At 37.2% G+C, this 19410-nt stretch overlaps 1 protein-coding gene across 1 annotated transcript; it reads right to left on the reverse strand.

Moving 5' to 3' along the window:
• Positions 1-14476: 14476 nt before the first annotated feature.
• LOC137477352 (baculoviral IAP repeat-containing protein 5.1-like) lies at positions 14477-17645 on the reverse strand. Its single transcript, XM_068196319.1, has 4 exons — positions 17442-17645; positions 16697-16806; positions 16287-16401; positions 14477-15192 (listed from the first exon to the last, which is right to left on the reverse strand). The coding sequence occupies exons 1-4, from the start codon at positions 17577-17579 to the stop codon at positions 15004-15006; spliced, it is 552 nt and encodes a 183-aa protein (XP_068052420.1). The 5' UTR covers positions 17580-17645; the 3' UTR covers positions 14477-15003.
• Between the last annotated feature and the right edge of the window lie 1765 nt (positions 17646-19410).

Raw genomic sequence — 19410 nt, forward strand, 5'->3', positions numbered from 1 at the left:
TGACTTAAGTATTGGGCTATTTACTACTTGAAATCTTTTCATTAAAACCACATGTCTTTTTGTTGTCCTGTATGCAGGGTAAAGCCTGCTTAGTTTTGGTTCAGTAGTTTGGGTGGCTTTCCTGTCTTCCTTCTGCAATCCCAGCCTATCCTAGCAAGCACAAATAGTGGTTGGGCCTTGGGTGTTTGTCAGAAGCCAGCTTCCATATTCTGTTAAAGGGAATTAGTCCACAAATACTGTTACATGCTGAAACATGTCCTGCATTTATTCATTGGTACTGTTTATCTGTTCATGGGACTCATCTCATTCAGGAACTCCTGTCACCAGCCTTACAGATTATCCAGCTGCAGAAAATAACGTGGCATTTGTTATTGCAGGAAATCATATGAGGTGAAATCTGCTGAAATCTTAACGCTTCCACCTGCTGCACCTGCTGCTGGATATGTAAATTGCCCAAAAGGTCTCAGCAATCTACTGAAAATGCTTTGCTGGAAGCACCAGTTAATGCATCTGAGCTAATGTCCCTCTGTAGGGAATGCAAAGGAAAACTGTTGTTCATACAGGAGATTCTGGATGAAAGGCTGAAGGTTCAGGCTACTTGGCTTTATTTGGAGCCAATTTTCAGTTCTGACATCATGGTTCAGATGCCTGAAGGAAAGTGCATCATTCAATACTTGACTAAAAGAGTTGATTAAATCAGTTTTTCAGGTATATACTCCTGTCTTAAGAGTATACAGAGAACTTGTAATATGTACCAAAAATTTGCTTCTGATGAAACAGTAATCCATTTTCTGTTTCATTTTAGCTTCCTTACTTAGGTTCTTTAAAAAATCACTGGTTCAGACAGAATCAGAGAAACACTGGTTGGGAGCGGCCTGTGGAGTTCAGCTCATCTGACTCCTTTCAAAAAGCAGAAACTTTTGGCACCACTCCATCAGGTCAGGTACAGCTTTGTGTATCCAAATTTCAGAAATCTCCATGAACACAGATTTCTTGCAGAGGATTCAGAGCTCCTAGGGAATAATTTTTTCCTGCTGTCCAAGCAGACTCTCCCAAGCAAAGATTTGTACCTGTTACTGGCTACAGTAACAGGTTAAATTAAATTATACTTTAATTTCCATTTCACCAAATTGAGCAAGTCCAGCTCTGCCAAACTCCTCTCATGCAAGCTCTGCAGATTCTGATCCTCAGGGAATTACCAGCTACCTTGGGATTCTGGTGATCCTGTTATATAATTCTAATAACGACTCAAAAAAGCTGCTTTCATTCTGAAGATGTTTGCTAATATCAAGGGATTTCTAGTAGGATGTTGCATTTTTAATGTATTTGTAAGTGGGCTTACTAAACTATTCAAAAAAAAGGCAAGAAATTGAGAAGTTTGCTGGATATTTCTGAATATTGTGTGCTGAATGACCCGTTTTGATAAAATCATCTAATTCAGATATTCAGTGCTACTCAATTATGAAGTATTTTTTGGAATGTGCTACGTGCTATCACTGGCAGGGGGAAAAAAAGGTCATCTTTTGTGCAGGAGAGTGTAAATGCCAGAATAGAAGTTCAGCAGCGTCAGGTTGATTTTGGCTAAACGAACAGGCTTCAGTTTCCAGAAGGTGGCACTGTCCTTCCACAAATGCAGTGTCTGAGGTTCACGGCTTAAAAGGATGCTCTTCTCCAAACTGTATGAATAGTCTGTCTGCTTCTTAAAGCATAAAGCTAATTTGAGTCTGTTCAGGCTGACTTTTTTTTGCATTTATATGACATTGGGTAATAAAATTGCTTTATTGGCTTCGTTTTTCATTGCAAATTTGAATAATCACACATTATTCCTTCATTATAAATATCTAATTCAAGCAAAGTGTGTTGATGAGGTTTAAATTACTTAGTGGCTTCATTTCTACTTCCCATAAATTTTAAGAAAATCTTGGATACAGAAGTTTTTCTATCTTCCCAGGGCAGAAAGCAGAAGGGAAAAAAAAAAAAGCAAATGTAAAAAAAATCCCAGTTTGCAATCTGTGATATATTAAAAGTTATATTTAGAAACTAGATTATTGATGGTCTTTTATCAGGGTACTCAGCCTATTTTTGTACACTTGATTTATGTGCTTTTCTTGATACTTTTTTCCCTCACAATTGACACTGGCAGTGTCACTGACAAAATAAGTTACACTGATGTTTTGAATCACTGGGGATGATGCCATTCCCTTTTTATTTAATGCCTTAGTTGTAAATAGGAAACTATGTTGAAGCATAAATTATTTTTTCCTTAGCTTTTTCTCATATGAAAGAAAAAACCAAGCAGGAAGAATCCCATTTTTAAAACTGGCAACACAGCTTTGATTTGCTTTACCAGTTGCAATTATCCCATTTGCTGTTGTATACTAAGAAAGGGAACAAAACCCACTTCTCTCTTGACAATGTGTAGTTACACAATTGTGCATTAAAAACTGTTTTATAAACCAAATTATGAGCTGTGCTGGCATGCTGACATGTGGGTAGTCTGTGTACAGATGAAGTTTCTGCAGTTTGGTGTGATTTGAGAGGCAGGAGGCTCAAGGTGAACGTGTTTCCTGCACAAAGGACGGCTGTGGTTGTTGCAGTAGGGAGCTGCGCCCCATCACCGTCCCTTAGACCAGCACACAGCTCTGGTGTTGTCACCAGATGGGAAGGGTTTGTGTGACACGAGCAGGGGATTAAACCAAAGCTGAATGCATATTGCAAACATGCATCAAACATTCAGAGCTGAAACTGAACTTGGAATTTGCTATTAAATTCTCTGAACTGAGGCTGAGGAGCTGTGGGTCCAGTCTGCCTTGGCTCCCTGTGAGGAGTTTGTTTCTGGGACAGCTTTGGCACCCCTGGCTCTGCACAGCAGTGCAGCCGCTGTCCTTAGGTGTCCTTGTCCCGTGAGTGACCCCAGCTGCTGCTCGCTGCGGTTGTTCTGCCTGCTCTCAGGGCCTTCCCTGACAGGGTGGCTCTCCTTTTGGGATGGCCTCTGAAAACTGCTCCTGCTGGGAAGAGATTGGGCACATCTTTATGTTCTGATGTCCCTCGTAGTTGTCACTGTCAGCAGTTCTTGCAAGCCCTCAGTAGACTGATGAGGCTGAAATTTTCCCTGTAGCTCTCTGTGGAGTTGATCACGATGGATACGGTTGTGTGTTTTGTTTTTCATCCTGGATGTGTGTTCCTGGCTGTGTCCCTTCAGGGGCAGGCACCAGGCACAGCACAGGGACCTCGGGGTTGGCTGGCATTTCTGGTTACCTCTGTTTCCATCTCACCTGGGGCCATCCCAGCACCACTCAGGTTCTGGGGAATGCACACTGGTTTAGGTGGGAGAGGAGATACCTCAGCAGAGCCTGTGTTCCCAGGCTTTGGGAAGTGGAGCAGGGCATTGGTAATAATCAGCCCCCATTTCCTTGCCAGGACTTTGCCCTGATAGAACATTTTGTATTGCAACGTGAGGGGTTTGGATCAGTTCACAATGTCCTGGCATGGAACTGAACTGGAATAAATTCAGTCATGGTTTAAATTCAAGCCCATACTGGAACTGAGTAGAAGCATTTGTTTAGTTTGATTTCTTCATTGTAAATTTGCATAACTTCTTACATCTCAGTGTGTCTTTGCTCCCCAGCCCCATACTTGGTGAGCAAGATTAAAAACTGTAGTGATGATTAGGCTATAAATGGGTCATAAGGCAAATTAAATGCCAGAACCTGATGTTCAGACAGCTGTATTTCTTTAAAGGTATTTTCAAAACCTTTTTTGCATTTGTATTAACTGAGATAACTTTCATCTTATATAGTAGCTTTTCTAATAATTTACATTACTTTAATTTGAGGAATTAATTTGGAAAGCACTAGAAAGAATTTGGCAAGCATTCCATATCTTAATGTATATTTTATCATCTGTACAGTGTACAGATACAGGAAACCCAGTATTTATTCAACAATGTGTCTTGACAGGTCTTATTCAAGTGCTGTTGTGAAAAGAAAAAAAATACAATGTCTTGTCTTCTTAAAACAAGTAGAACTTTGTTTTGAGAACAAAATTCTTTAAACACATATTTAGTTAGGAAATGTGTCAGGATCAGGGAATACCTTTGTTAGATCACATTACTGGTTAGTGTTAGTACTGAAGTCAGTGTTGCCTGTGTACACCTGCTGAATTGGTACTTATATCTTGTGCATATATTTATATATTTTATATGGAAGGAAGGATTATTCTTTGCATTGAATTCTGATACTTGATTACTGATTAAAATGTGTCACTTTGTTGTCGTAATAAAAGTACACTAAAAAAATCCATCAAAATGTATGAGTTGTTCATGTTGCTTAATTGCACAGTGTAGTTGAATGGCCAGTGTAAACTGATGTTGCTCCAACAGAATGATGGGAGTTGTGCTCTTTGATCAATTGACCCTGTTTTGAAATGATTTTCAGAAATAACTTCATGCAAGCTGCCTAACTATGTTTTGGTGAACTCTGGCAATGAGAGCAAGGACAGTAAATTGTAAACCTGACAATGGTTGAGTAAAGCAGAATGTGATATAGAGATTCATTTTGATTAAGACTTCCTGCAGTGCTGTGTGGTGATTCACTTGGAAAGACAATGATATTTTTATCTGGAATAATTTCTTTTCCAGAACAGACATCTGCTGACAGTAGTAACAGCAGACAAGATACTGGAAAAGCTGAGGAAGTGCAATGAATTTCTGGAAATAATTCTCAAGGGACTTAATAAATACTTAGGAAAAAAGCATCTGGTTTTTCCCCAGTTATTTTTTTAATTGAATTAGGAACTTCTTGAGCTTTTTCTCAAAGGCCAAAGACCTTAGTTTGTATGGAAGTATTTAATAGGGATCTTGTTGATTAATGTAACCTTTGCAATAAGGAGAGGAGCTGGATTTGGGTCCCCATACACAGACTTGACAGTGTGCAGTGACTGCAGTGCAAAGTCATAGAAAAACAAGAACAAAAATGAAAACCAAAATGCTAGTTCAGTCTCAGAGAAACATCCCTACACTGCAAAGAACAGGACAAGAAATCTTGTGAGGAAAAAAATCTTAAAGGTATTGGTTTTGTTTGTTTGCTTTTTTAATCAGGGAAAACTGTTGTAGTAAGGTTGTGCCTGGTTGCTCTACTCAATTTCCTTAATGTTTGCTATTGCTGGGAAGGTATAAATAATTACTTTTTATGTACTGGAGGTGGATTTGCTGTTGAAGTGAGAATTCTTGTTTATCCTCATTAGTTAATATGTTACAGAGACTGTAAGTAAAATTTTACATCTTTCAACTCATCTTCAGTCAATACGGTGGGAAACATCTTGCAGGGGCTAGTACACAAGAATTATTGCTAAGGATAAACCTTTTTTAAATCTAACATTAAATGGTCTTTTAGGTAAATTGTTCAGATGTGTTAATTAATTATATATTCTTAGGTAGTATTGGAAAGAATAAAATGGAAACAGTAAAAGGACACGGGCATTTCCTGTATTGCAGGAGTTAAGTTGTGTGTGCTGTTTTGTTTGCAGATACGTGCCATTGATGTTTTACATTTGGGTTTGTAACAGAAAAAAAAGCATCTCAAACCCCTGTTGGGCTACTGGTGAATGAAGGCCATTGTACTGGTATCATAGTAAGAAGGAGAAATAAAGAGAAAGTGAGAAAGAGAAATAAAAGTAATATAGTAAAAAATAAGAAATTCAAGAAAACATAATCACACCTAAGACTACACATTCAACTTCTTAACTTTTAAAATTTTTTGCAGGCACCAGAGGATTTTCTGGAACAGGATAATAGACAGACTGAGGACACTGCCACCTTGGTGTGAGGAAAGCTGTCTAAGCAGAATTGAGTGACTCTGGGAGCACTTGTTGAGCTTGATGTTCATGCTGAGGATGTTCTTACATCTCTAGTAAGCAAAAAAGGCAAAGATGAGAGTGACTTTGAATGGTTAAGTCAGCTTAGGTGCTGCTGGGAGGTGAGTGATACCTCTCAATCCTATTAGAAGGTAATTTCTGTTCACAGTTTTTCAATTTCTGCTTGCTTGCTCACACAGGGAACGGTTACACTACAGTGAGAATTTCTGCTGATAAGAGAATACCTGGAACAATCATTTTATGGATTGCTAACTAGAATGGCCAGTAGCCAGACGTAAACAGTTTTTAATTAAAATGACTTGCTTCATCTCTGCTGAGTCTCAGTGCATTTGCTGAATCTGCAGGGAATGTTACAGACAGAATTTGTTCACTCAAAGACTGTATTTTGGTTTTGTGATGCTGCAGGATAAAGAATGCTATAGGGATGACAATTTCAGCTAAAGATTTTAATTGACTTATAATGCACAAATGAAATAATGTTTGACAGTACTTACTGGAAAAATACAAATGCTTTTACTGGATAGTGGGAGGATACAATATTTTACATAAATCAGGACAATATCTCTTGTAATACAAAAGACATTTTATGTGAAATATAAAATAATACAGTAAAAAAGTAGGGGTCATGCATTAACCATAACTAAAATTATTGGTCATGATTGCTTCTGTTTACCTTTTAGAAAGTCCATTCACTTCCTCAATAGCTAGACAAGACAGTTTTACTCTGCAATACTGTCAGTAGGATCTTATCTTGGGTAATGTTTAGTTTAAAAACCAGTAGTTTGGTTTGATACTTTATTATTGATTGGTAATTTTTTCTTTATTTGGGTTGCATTGAAAGGAGTGTCTCAGCAGCTATGTAGTTGTTTTTAACAGCACCGAGGCAAAAAAAAAGTGTTTTTTTTTCTTTAAATGAGTCATTACCATGCAGTTTTATGATATGTAAGTATGTATTTTAAAAAATAGTTAAATTTCATTAAAGTGATTGGTCTACCAGTGTAATTTAACACCAAAAGAGAGGTGAAATTACTGGTGGGATACTTATGCAAAAAACCAATAATGCAGATCAATTCATGTAAGGCACCTGATTAGGTGTAGAGCCTGATTTTCAGCTGTGAATCTTTCTAAGAAGGCATGGAAGCAACATTCTCTTCAGGTAGCAACAAAGTTAACATCCTCTTAGAGTGCTGCACAAAATTGGGGCATTCTTAAAATGGCCTTGGAAGTTTCTGGTAGTCCCATCCAGCCCACAGGACATGTTTTGGTATGCATAGCCTTTGATGCATTGAAGAAGTGTGCTTTTTTTTGGATGCTGTTTCTAATTTGGAGCATGTGGAGCTGACAGTTGAGCAGTAAATCTGCTCTGGGCACTAAGGTCATTGTGGCCCTTGAAAGCCGAGTCATGGCAGGCTTCTTACTTGGCATGCCTTTATCTGAGAAGGTATTTTGTTACTCAGCTAAAAGATTAGTAACTGCATGCTTGGGGGACTTATCAAATTGGGAACAGCAACTAATATATAATATTTCTAACAGCCTACTGTTAGAAAATTATTTTAAAAGGTGGACTTTAAAGAGCTGCAACTTACAGCAATACGAGAGGGGATTCAATAATTGAGGCTAATACTTGTCAAGTTCTGCTTCAGCTGGTCCTAGGGACATTTTACCTTACTTTGATGCTTGTTTTTGAAATGATGAAGAACATGTTTTCAGTACATGTTACATCCAATATTCTCCTCAGGAAAATATCTGTATAAAAGAGTGAAATCCTCAAAACTGGAAAACAGATCCTTGGTTGTGAAAAGCTGTTAATATTTTCTTCTGTTTTGTGTGCATAATTGGCTGGATGTGTGTGTTTATTGTTACTTAATACATATTATTGTTTCTGGCACAAATCCATAATGGATTTGAAATTGTGATCAAATGGGACACAGTTTGGAAGTATAGACCTTCTTTGCTTTCAATCACTGTGTTATTCCAGTAAAAAAATGTAGAAACTGTATAAATTAGTATCAGCACAGAAACAAGTGATTAGGTAAAATCCCATTGTTTTCAGATAAGAAGTTATAAAATGGAATATTGTATGAACTACACAGTTGTTGAGGTTTCCCTTAATCTTTTTATTTAAAAAAAAAAAAAGACTCTTGAGTGAAGGGTGTATCTTTCAGATGTTTAATTTATTTTTTGTCTGTATTTACAGTCAGACAAACACTGCACCCAAAAAGCTAAAGTTGAATTGAGCTCAAGGAAAGTAAAAAAATTCTGTGGATGGTCTAAAAAAGAAACAAGCAAATCTGAGGGAGGTTCAAGATAAATTTGCTGTGCTCCAGCAGAAACTGGAATCCAAGAAACAAGTGAAAGCTGACTTGAGAAATCAGGTGTGTGATGCAAAAGATGAACTATTGTTCTGCTGACACACAGAGAAGTTATTTAAAATTTATTTCTTTATCACATGGTATTTCCTTTTTAACTGCCAGTATGTGGAGCAAGCTGTACTTTCAGATAACAATCTTTCTACTTTTGTGGAACGGGCTTAAAGTTAGAAGTGCATAAAGGATTAGAAATAAATGCTTTAAAGTAATAGAAAATGTAGATGTTTTTAATTTACAAGGTGATGCACCTTTCCTAAATCTTCACTCATATCTGCTTTCTTGTGAGGAAATAAACTTTCAATGATTTTACCAAGAGTTCAGATTAATCTCTTAACTTGCAAGTTAGTGCATTTAAAGTTTTAAAGTTTATTTCTGCCTTCTGTGCTAACGCAGTTTTGAGACTGTTTTGGGCAAATCCTGTTGCTGATTATATAGGCAAAAAATAGGCAACATTTAGAAGATGATTTTTTAAAGAGGTATGGTATATCATCTTGAGCTTCTTTTAGAAAAATAGAAAAGGAATTTGAAATGGACTCTTAAGTCGTGTCTGTAGTTAAAGTCAGCTCTTTGTGTGTTTCTTGTGCACTCTGGTATGGTTTGGGAGTGGAGGGCTAAACTACACAAGCAGTAAGAGTTGCATCACCTTCCTCCTATCCCATGTCTGAAATGTGTCTGTACTAGATAGTGAAGCATTCTAACAGAGATGGGCTGAATTCCTGTTAAAGCCTTTTTTTTGATAGAATATAAACATGCCTGGAAAGATGGCTTAGTTAGAATCTGACAACATAAATGCTGATTATGGATCTGTAAAGGAGCTTTTTTTGCAGAAAAGAACATACCTGCTGTTATGAAACAGTGATCTCTTAAGGGGTTTTTGTTTCTCTGGTAAATAATTTCCTTCTCTGTTAATATTTCCTGTATCTCACACAGAGCAATTTCAATTTGCATGTTTTATACTGGTCTTCCTTTATTTGGATGAAAATGTAACTGAATAGACTTTGGTGTGGTGGTCCTAATAGTAGTTTTTGTTCTTTAAAAATTTCCATTAGAATAAGGTGCTTTCTATTTGTTGACGTTACTTGAGAAAAAAATCTGCATAGGAAAATAATCTGTGAATGTTTTAAATGTTTGCAAAATATCTCTAAAATGATCTTGTAATATAATCAGCAATTTTTTCTATTCTGACATTGACTTATGCAGCAAAAAACTGCAGTGAGCAGAACAATTTAATGGTGGCTTTGAGGGTGAGAAAACTCAGTGGCATGAGATGCTCTGGAGCTGGGAATGCAGGACATCAACCGGACTGGAATACACTTGTTCCATCAGGAATTGTAGCTTACCTAGCAGCCTTTACATCCAGTTACAGGCAAGTGATGTGTACAGTGATTTTTTTTTCTTCTGTTCTTTTAATTATCTAAATTTCATTAATTTTTCTTCCAATATAAATGTATTTTAAATTATGTTTTAGTAAAATTAACACGTGGAACTGAAACTGTGCTGTTGTAGGCTTTTGAGTTTATTCTACTCCTGTGGAATATTCTTTTTCTTTTCTACTGCAGGGTACTTTGGAAAACATGGATTCCTTTGGTTAATTTTCTTCTCTAAAGCAACAGCAGCTCCAGAAGAGCAGATGGTCAATCACTACAGATACTGTGTTATTGCTCCATCCCTGGAAATGTCCAAGGCCAGGTTGGATGGGGCCCTGAGCAATGTGGGGGCCATGGCAGAGGGTTGGAACTGGGTGATCTTTAAGGTCCTTTTCAATCCAGGCCATTCTATGATTCTGTGATTTCTGCCTATAACTCTTCGTGAAATAAACAGAAATTCAGAATATAGAAAAATGTTAACATGGCAGATAATTTTTATCTGTAAGAACTTTGGGAGTCAAGATTCACCTGACTTTGGATGTTTTTGGAAACCAAAACCTGCCACTGAATTCAGCTGAAGAACTTAATGTCTACTTATTTTGAAAATCAGGTCCAGGTTAATGAATATTGCTAAAAATTAAGAGACAAGAAAACCAGTCTGTCATTTGAAGATGGAATTTGGATATTATCTCTAGTTCCCCTTTTCCTTCAATGCACTTACTTTGGCACTAGAAATACTGCAGATATAGGGCATTGATTGTACTTCTGGAAGCAAAACTACTTGTTGAAATGAGAGGATGTATGCTGGCATTCTGATTGTATATGTAATTTTTTTCAAGTAATTACTGTATTAATAATTCAATCACTCAGGCTAAACAGTCGACAAATGTTAATGAATTCAACACTTCTACAGTTCATCCTCCATTTCACTTTTACACAGCTTTGATCAAAATTCTTTTTGAACTAATGGAAAGATGATTAGCATTTTAAAACTAAATAATGATAGCTTTTAATTTTGAAAGATGAGATAGAATCTACCTCAAATTGATGGTGCATATTATGCCTGTAGTTATGAGTTTATGGCTGGATATTAGGACTGCAGGAACAGTATAAAATGCAACTCAACTTTTTGTAACAACAAATTTTTTCAAAAGCAGAATTAGTGAGCAATCCAAGGAGAATTTGCAAACATATCCAGTGACTGCTTTTGCATTTCCATCAATGAGGAAGGATTCTACAGATGATGAAAGCTGTATGTTGGGCTGATATTAGAGAACTCTTCTTTAATTATTCAAATAGTAAGTGGGATATGCTGAAAATAATAAGTGACTGAAACTTTGAAGTAGGGAAAGAAATAATGCAGGTTTAGCTGAGTTTTACCCAAATGCTCAAGAATTGGACTGTGTGCCTGCTATGATTTCATACTGATGTGCTTTTGCTGTAATGACAGAAAGGAATAAATTGCCTTTAAGAAGCACTTTGAGGTAAACATTTGAAGAGCTTATATTTCAGTTTTGTACTTTTCCCTTTGGTAATGCAAGAAGATGGCCTCTGATGATGGCTCCTTAGGGAACTATCAAACAAACAAATGAATAAAGAACATGGAAAAAGCCAATAGTTTGCATATAATCAAACTCAGAGACCCTCAGTTTATTACAACACTGGGAAAGTGCATTCAGTTTGGCATACCTGGAAGGTTGATGACTAATGAAAGTGTAAATTACAGAAGGACCTGGAGGGGGCACAATTCGCTAAAAAATGAAAGTAGTGAATATCCAATGTTCTCGTGGTTAAGGGAAATAGACGTTTTTTACCCCCTTGTTTTGAATCAAGTGAGTACTATTGAAGCCCTCACTCCATTCTTAAAACTATACTAAGATACTTCTTAGCACCATATAATACTCAGTGAAATCTATATATTTAATTGTTTTATGAGACTTGCAAGTTCTTTTTTTTTCATATTAGAATAATAATATTTCTACACATTATCATACTGGAAAATCAGTTAAGGTGAGAATTTTGAAAATAATGTGCAACTCTGTTTTAAAGTGATTCCTTGGCTAAAACCTGGGAAGACTTCCTGGCATTTGTGTATTCCTCCTCCCCTGCCAACATTTTTTTACACTGCTGGGTGACCGCTACCACAAGTGTTGATATTTCTCATATCTATTACTTCACCTTGCAATTCTGACATTCTTTCATCTAGTTAGGAATTTATTAAATTAATTACTTTCATCACCTTTCCCAGTCTGGATCTCCTGATGCTAGTTGTTCACCTTTTTTATAAAAATATTTAGAAGACTTAATACAGTAGTCATTTCACATGCAAAAGCTACATTGGGCTTTTTTACCTGTTAGGGACATGAAAAGGCCTGGGCAGTCTAAGTTTAGCAGAACTGTTAAAGATATTGCTAGTAATCATTTTAGTCAGAGCTTAATATTTTGGGATCATATTTGAATGTACCTTTGAGGTAACCTTTACCACCAAGGCAGTCTTTGTTCTATAAATCTAACTCTTTGACTTTAAATCTTAGTATTTTAAATCTCAAAAAATCCCTTGTATTCCTGTGTGCCTAAATTGGAGTATGCAATAAATAAAATTACCTCACTTTGATTCTGAACCTTTCCATCAGCAGAAATATGAAGATACAGAACCTGAATCCCAGCTGCCAGTGTGGATTACACCAGTCATCCCCAGGGAATGTTTGGTGTAAGCCCCTTGTGATGATTTTATCCAGTGAAGGCAAGAAGCACTCCAGCAGAGTCCAGCAGCAACTGAAGAAAGCCACAAGACCTGCAAAGGCAGAGGTAGGCAGCCCTACAGAAAATTCTCTGTGAATTAATAATTCACATAGCCCTGTTTGGCTTGGGCTACCTTCACTAGTCAGACTCTTTTCTCATGCAAACCATGTTACTTTTGTGACTTGAAAAAAGTTTACATCTTGTCCCACAGTCATCTTTGTGTCAGTATTTTGTGCATAAATTGTATGTACTTCCATTTAACTGATGAGGAACCATAACTTTGAAAGGACTTAATGCTAATAACAACTCAGTAATTATTACAGTAATAATATTAAAAAGTATCCATTTCTTGTTAGCTGAATGGAAGAAAACAGAAATAGACTGAAACAAGACTGAAAAGGAAACAGATCAAACAACATAGCTTGCTCTCATTCTTGATCTTCTTTCAAAAGCTTTCCACATTTTAATGATAAGAGATCACAATTAGGTGTCAGAATGATCACCATGCCTGAAATACAGGAATGATCCTCTGACTAGCTCTCTGCCAAGGGCTTGGTGACCTAGGTAATTGGGAAAAAGCTATCGAGATTTTTCCACATCTTTGTTTCTACCTTGAAAAAAGAATTTGAAGTAGTTTCTGCAAATTCTTACACTGCATTTAGAACCACCTGAATGGACTTCACCTAATTTTGGCTGAGGTGTTCAAGGTATTCAGACAAATAGAAAATCATCCTTCTGTCTTACTCTCCATATCTGACCATAATCACTTTCATGTCCAGGTAACACTTTTGCCAGTTCACTTTTCTTACTGTTAATTTAAATTATGAAAATCTATCATCAATATTCAGTCAAATGACCCAGGACTTCTTAGACCCTTTAAAAAATGATCAATTGTGTATTATTTTCATTGTAAATATCAAGGCTTTAGAAATACTTTTTAATTAAAGAAATAGCCTGAAAGTATGCAGAGAGAGAAAGAATGGACTTTTGGTTGGAAATGCTTATAAAAGAGTACAATGAAAGACATTAAAGGAGCTAAACAGTTCTAGCTTCTTCACCTGACCAGATTGCAGGAAATGGGCAAGTAATGAAAATTAGGCTTTCTTTGCACATTTACAAAAAAAAAATAAAAAGATACAGCAAGTTGAGAACTTCAGTTCTTTGGGAAATAGTCACCTGGAAAATAAACAGAGAAATGATGACATTGGAAAAAGAGACTGATGGGGGACTACTTCATTATGCATACTGGGGTCATAGCTGCCCCCACTCTGGAAGCTGCAATAACAACATGACAGCTGGGTTGGGCATAGGCCATTTACAAACCAAGCTCTTGCTTGACATTGATTTTCTCATTCTTGTTTTTCTGCAGTCAGCTGCAGCCTAACGTAGTAATAGTGTAGTGTGTTTGTCACTGATGATGTGACAAACACACAGTGTTTGTGTGTGTTTGTGTGTGATAACACACAGATGATGTGTTATCATTGTAACCTTAAAGACTGGCACTAGAATAGAGCTCTAACAAAGAGGGAGCTAAAATGGATGCTCATTTCCTCCCCCTTGCATAATTTCCTCCCTTTCTAGAGAAGAACTTAAAAATTGCTTCAAATCTTTCAAAGATAGTAAGAAGCATCATACAGTAACATGTATTTAAATGTTTTTTTTAAAAAAGCTTTAAGCATGTCAGCCTCATTTCTATAACTTAAGAAAAAATACTTCCTGGATTGATGTATCAAGTTAGACTCTCAAGACAGAGAATTCATAACTGTTTTGAAAATGTTGAAATACATGTTTTTAGGATCCCCAGCATGAGGATTTTCTTTCAGTGTGGAAAGACAAGTCAGGGGAGCTTCAAAAGCTGCTGTTCATTCACTGCCTGAGACCTGACAAAGCAGTGTACAAAACTGTCACCTTACTGCAAAAGGTCTGTCTGCATCTTAAAAACCAAAAATAGTTGCATGCATTTTTATTCTACAACAGTCTCTCATAAAGAAAAATAGGAATTAACAAGATTTTAAAAGATCTCTAGCAAGTTTGAAATTGTAATGAAAAACTTTTAGAAACAGGATAGTAGGACTTGAGCTTTTGTTGTTTCAGTTGCACACCACATCCCCAGAGCTGTTCCTCGAGACTGTCTTACACACCTTGTGTCTACCCTTGTTTAGTACACCTGCTATTTTTGCTGATGTCATTGTCTGTGTCAATTTTGCCTGATCTGGAAAGACAGCTTAGTGGTAAGCAGGAGTGTAGATAATGCAGGTGCTTAAGCAATTGTTGCAGACACACAGATCCATTTAGTTCCCTGGAAAGTGTTTTGAAGCAGAACTGTTCTGATTTGAATCCAGGCATAAGGTTTTAACACAGATCACAGAAAGTACTCACAGTTGTGAATCTTTATTCAAAAAAAGTCAGCTTGCTAAAAACCAGAATAGAAGTATTTGCTTAGATATTTTTTCACCACTGGCATAGTGGAACGATCCTACAGCCATACCAAGAAAGCACACTGTGAGAGACAGGCCATACCTGTCTGTACTCACTCCTCTGATTCAGGAGCAGTTCTCTACATACACTTCCTCACACACCTGTTCAGCTTTAGATTCGCACTCAAAGAGAGGGCTGTGTGCACCAAATGAAGACACTTGTAGGGTCAGACGTCACAGCTCACTTGTCCCGGGCTCCTTTTGCCCGGCAGCTGAGCCTCCTGGCTGCTGGGCTGAAGGCTCATCCCCGGGAGGCAGCGGTGCCGGCAGCGAGGGTCTGGAGCCAAAGTAATTCACGAGCCTCTGCCTCGTTGCTGCGACTTCTTCTTGAAAAGAGTTTATTGTGCGGCTGCCAACTTTGCACTTGAAACAAAGCAGGAGATTGAGCCTTTGAGCTGAGCACTTTAACTGTGTAGTTCAGCCAGATTCCAAGCCCCCCTCCTCAGGCTGCATTCGGGTATCAGTTCTTCACGATAGCAGTCATACCCTGGTCAGCCTAGTGCACAGCCCTCCCTGCACAGCTATCGGTGACTAACCCTGGGGCTGTGTCCCCACCTGAAGCTGCTGCTTCTAATTTTTTTATACACTCTGTGTAGAAATACAGTCATATTATGGCCAAGACCCATTTTGTGCCTTGAAACATTGCTTTAAATCATTCACAGTTCAAGTTAGGTAACACCACTTTCTCACTCTTAGTCCACCTTCTAAGATATCCTATGCCACGTGATCCTATTTTTTTGTACTTTAATCTGTTGCACAGTGACCTTAAATGCCTAACCTTGACATTCACCAGGTATATATTTAATACAGAATATTATTAGCAAGGCAGAAATTTTATTTGTGCAAACCCTTCAACAAGTAATATGCAGAACCTTTTACCGTTTCTCATCAGGGAATTTGGTTCACTTGGTTCTTACTATCCATAGGATTAGGGCTCATATATCAGCTGATCTTGATCAACTGAACAGCTCAGCTGTGCCTTTTTCTGCATGTCAACACCATGCCATGAAACCCCAGAAGTGGGGAGGAGTAAAATATTTGAAATGAGCTTTAAAGTTTTATTAGGCAGATTTATATGTTAAACTGGACATGTGAAGCAACAATCTAGGCAAATTTTGTTTTTTCACATGTGTTGTTCATCCTTCCTGAGAATGGTAGAGCTGCTCATTGTTGAGTTTTGTGCATTGGTTATTGCACCCTATATATTTTTTTTTCTGCTGTAATGAGTTGTTGGAAAAACACTTCTAAATGAAACAGGTTTGCATTCAAAAGCCAGACAATAAATTTCACTGAGAAGTGCTTAGATGCAGATTTCTTATGCACATAAATTGTTACTTCAGAATAAGTCCTGTTCTAGCCTTAGACAGTCATTCCTGGCTGATGCTTGGAAATCTTAGTGAGAGAAGTAGTTGTTTATATTCTAGCTTTGAATTTCAGATGACCTGGTTATCACTCACAATGAAGTTCCTCAGTCGTGTCATCTCCAGCATGTAGTACTCCTCCATTGTCAGCTCATCAAAGTGCTTGGGAAGGGATAGAAAGTCACAGGTGTGACGTTTGGTGTGTTCCTCCCTGCAATGTAAACCCAGAATAAGAACAGATGTTAAACCCATAGAAGTTTCATTTCAGAAGAGGAAGAGATCTGTACAGGCAGGTCTCTTCAGTACTTGTGCTATCAGCAGAAATAGTATCATACAGAAAAGATGAAATAGATTTTAGCTGAACAATTTCACAGTTATTGGGCAAGATAAGCTTCCAGTTTTGTGAACTGTCATAGTGGAAACCAACAGGGATATTAACTCCTTGTAAAATTACTAAAGAAATTTGGAGAGATACTTCTCAAGAGCATTGTTACGTCTGTGCTTACCATGGGTCATCATTTGGCTCCCAGCCCACCAGTTCTAACAAGCAAAAGAAACATTTTGCCACATCTGGTTCATTTGCACTTGGACAATGGATGAAGCCAGCCTTTGCCATCTGCAGGGGACAGTTTAGAAGTTTAGAGCATTATCCCACACACATACTACTCATGTTTCCTGACACTTCAGAATCATATCTAGTCAGGACACCATAAGTTACATTTCAGTAACCAAACACCTTCTCAGGTAACACTAGCAGTATGATTCACCTGAGATTTAGGCTGGCAGTGTCATGTATGTGCCAAAGTGGAAGTTAGATGGATTTTTTTATTTAAATAATTTCCATTCTGAATTTGAAGTAGTGATCATTCCACTAGTTTATCCTTCCTGGTGGATCCGTACTTGTTTAATGTAGGCTGCTTTGTCATAAATAGAAATTTGCAATTAGACTATGTAATACAAGAAATTAATTTTTAAATGACAGAACCAAAAAAAAAAAAAAAAAAAAAAAAAAAAGGAACAAGAACACTAACTATTAAAATTTGTAGGCAGACTGTGGACTGAACACATAAAAACCAGTCAATCCCACAACAGTATTTCTGAGCAGGGAACAGAGGAAAGCTGAGTATCTAACATTTCTTCGTCAGGCTTAGGGGACTCCTCTTGAACCTGAATATACTTAACAATGACTTCACATTCAGACATAGCACATATAAATTAAGGCAGAGGCAAAACAGCCATTTTCAGACTTACATTCTCTGGAGTGCACTTGCAGTTTTCCTGGAAGGGCCACTTGGTGAAGGTTTTTAAACGGGTCTCATATTCATACATCTCCCTGAAGTCAGTTAAGAGCTTGGAAGCCGAGCTAAGCTCTTGCAGCAGGGTCTCCATCTATGAAGCCTGCAGTCAGTGTAAGGCAGAGCATCCCTCCTGCTCTCACATTTAAGGCCTTTGCTAATAGGTGACACTTTGCACCTGGAGAGCAGGGGAGGGCCTAAGGGAGCCTTAATCCCTTCCTAACACAGGTGAGTTCATGGGCAGGACAACCAAGGGAAATGAAGCTGCTGGGGTTTCTTCTTCTTGTGTCACAGTCTGTGTCCTTGGTCACACTATATATTTTTTAACTGAAAGCACCTATGGTAATTGCAGATTTTACAATTGAAATGTCAAAAACTGCAAGTTGAAAACTAGTTACAAATACAGAAACCTTGCATATAAAGTTTTAAAAAATGCTATCCTGATTGCAACCAAAGGGGTTGAATTGACATTGCTATTTGAATCCTTCAGTGTTCCTTGAATTTCATATTCAGAGATTAATTCTTAGGATTGCCTTTGCAAATAGTGTTGCATTTCTTTAAAGAAGAGGTGGTTATTTTATAATATTATAAGTGTTCAGTTCTATTTTAAAATATAGAGCATGGCCAGATGCTGGATGAAAATATTTTAAAGGTGTATATCTCTAAGGGTTTACAGTATCAAAGCATTAAGCTGTCATTTTATAAACTGTCTCTTATTTTGGTACAGAGTCCAGTTAAATTCAGTTGCAGTTTAAACATCAGTGTCTTCAAGACTGCTGCATGCAGCAGCTTTCTAAGCCATGATCTTAACACCTCTGAAGGATGTTGCATTGTGAGACTTGAAAATTTAAATCTTCTCTGAAATACGAATGGAGTAAGTGCAGAAGATAATCCAGCCCATTATTCTGTCCAGATGTGGTGACAGAAATGAGATAAAAGAACATTTGTATAGGACTTCCAATGTCAGCTCTTGGGCATTGTTTTTCCTAGATTTACAAATGCTACATCATTGATTCCTCTGGGACTGTACTGATGTCTGTTTTATATGCAGGAATACTATCGTTGAAATTTATATTCAGATTTTTTTCCTTTTTCCAGATAATACCAATGGTGGAAGAATTTATCATTCATAACCTGGGTCCTCCAAGCACTGATATTAATAGTTTCTCCTGGTGCTGACTCCATGGCAGCCCTTTGATGATCAGGTATTTTAATCTCTTTTTTTACTGTAGCTGATGTTTGTGTGTGTATTTGTGTACATGTGTGAGTGTATTTGTATGAAGCAAGGAATTTCGTTTAACTAAAAATTGAAATGCCAAACCAAACCCAAAACCTGTTTTTAACTGCCCAAAAACATGGAAAAATTGATCTCATGCTTCTCTTTAGCACAAGACACTAATTCATGCATATGGATTGTTTTCAGGAATTAATAATTTGTCTGTTGTTTAAAAGAAACTGTAGGATAAATAGTTCATCATCTTGTGATGTCATGACCTATTTAACTAATTAGATTGTGTCATTTCAAATGGAAAATGCAAAAATGGAAGAAAACCATAATAGTTTAAATGGTTCTTGTAAGCAGTCTTATCCGAAAATGATATTTTTTTTCAAATATGTGTAAGGTATTATTTAATCAAAACCACCACAGTAATATGGGACCTTGGAGCCCTGGGTGATATTTCTACATCAGAACTGAAATATGGATTTTGTTGGGGTTTTTTTGCTATGATTGTTGTTATGGCATTTAAAACAAACAAATACAAGATTCCCAACAGCCCAAATCAGTTCTTATGTAGAAAAGTACAGCTAGAATACTAGAAAGTAAGATTATACATGTAATAACACATTCTAAGATGTTTTTCTTGCATTTCCTGCCTATAATTCTGTCAGAATTCTGTGCTGTTGAGAATGACAGGTACATTTCA

The sequence above is a fragment of the Anomalospiza imberbis genome, chromosome 7, assembly GCF_031753505.1.
Source record: "Anomalospiza imberbis isolate Cuckoo-Finch-1a 21T00152 chromosome 7, ASM3175350v1, whole genome shotgun sequence".
Lineage (NCBI taxonomy): Eukaryota > Metazoa > Chordata > Aves > Passeriformes > Viduidae > Anomalospiza > Anomalospiza imberbis.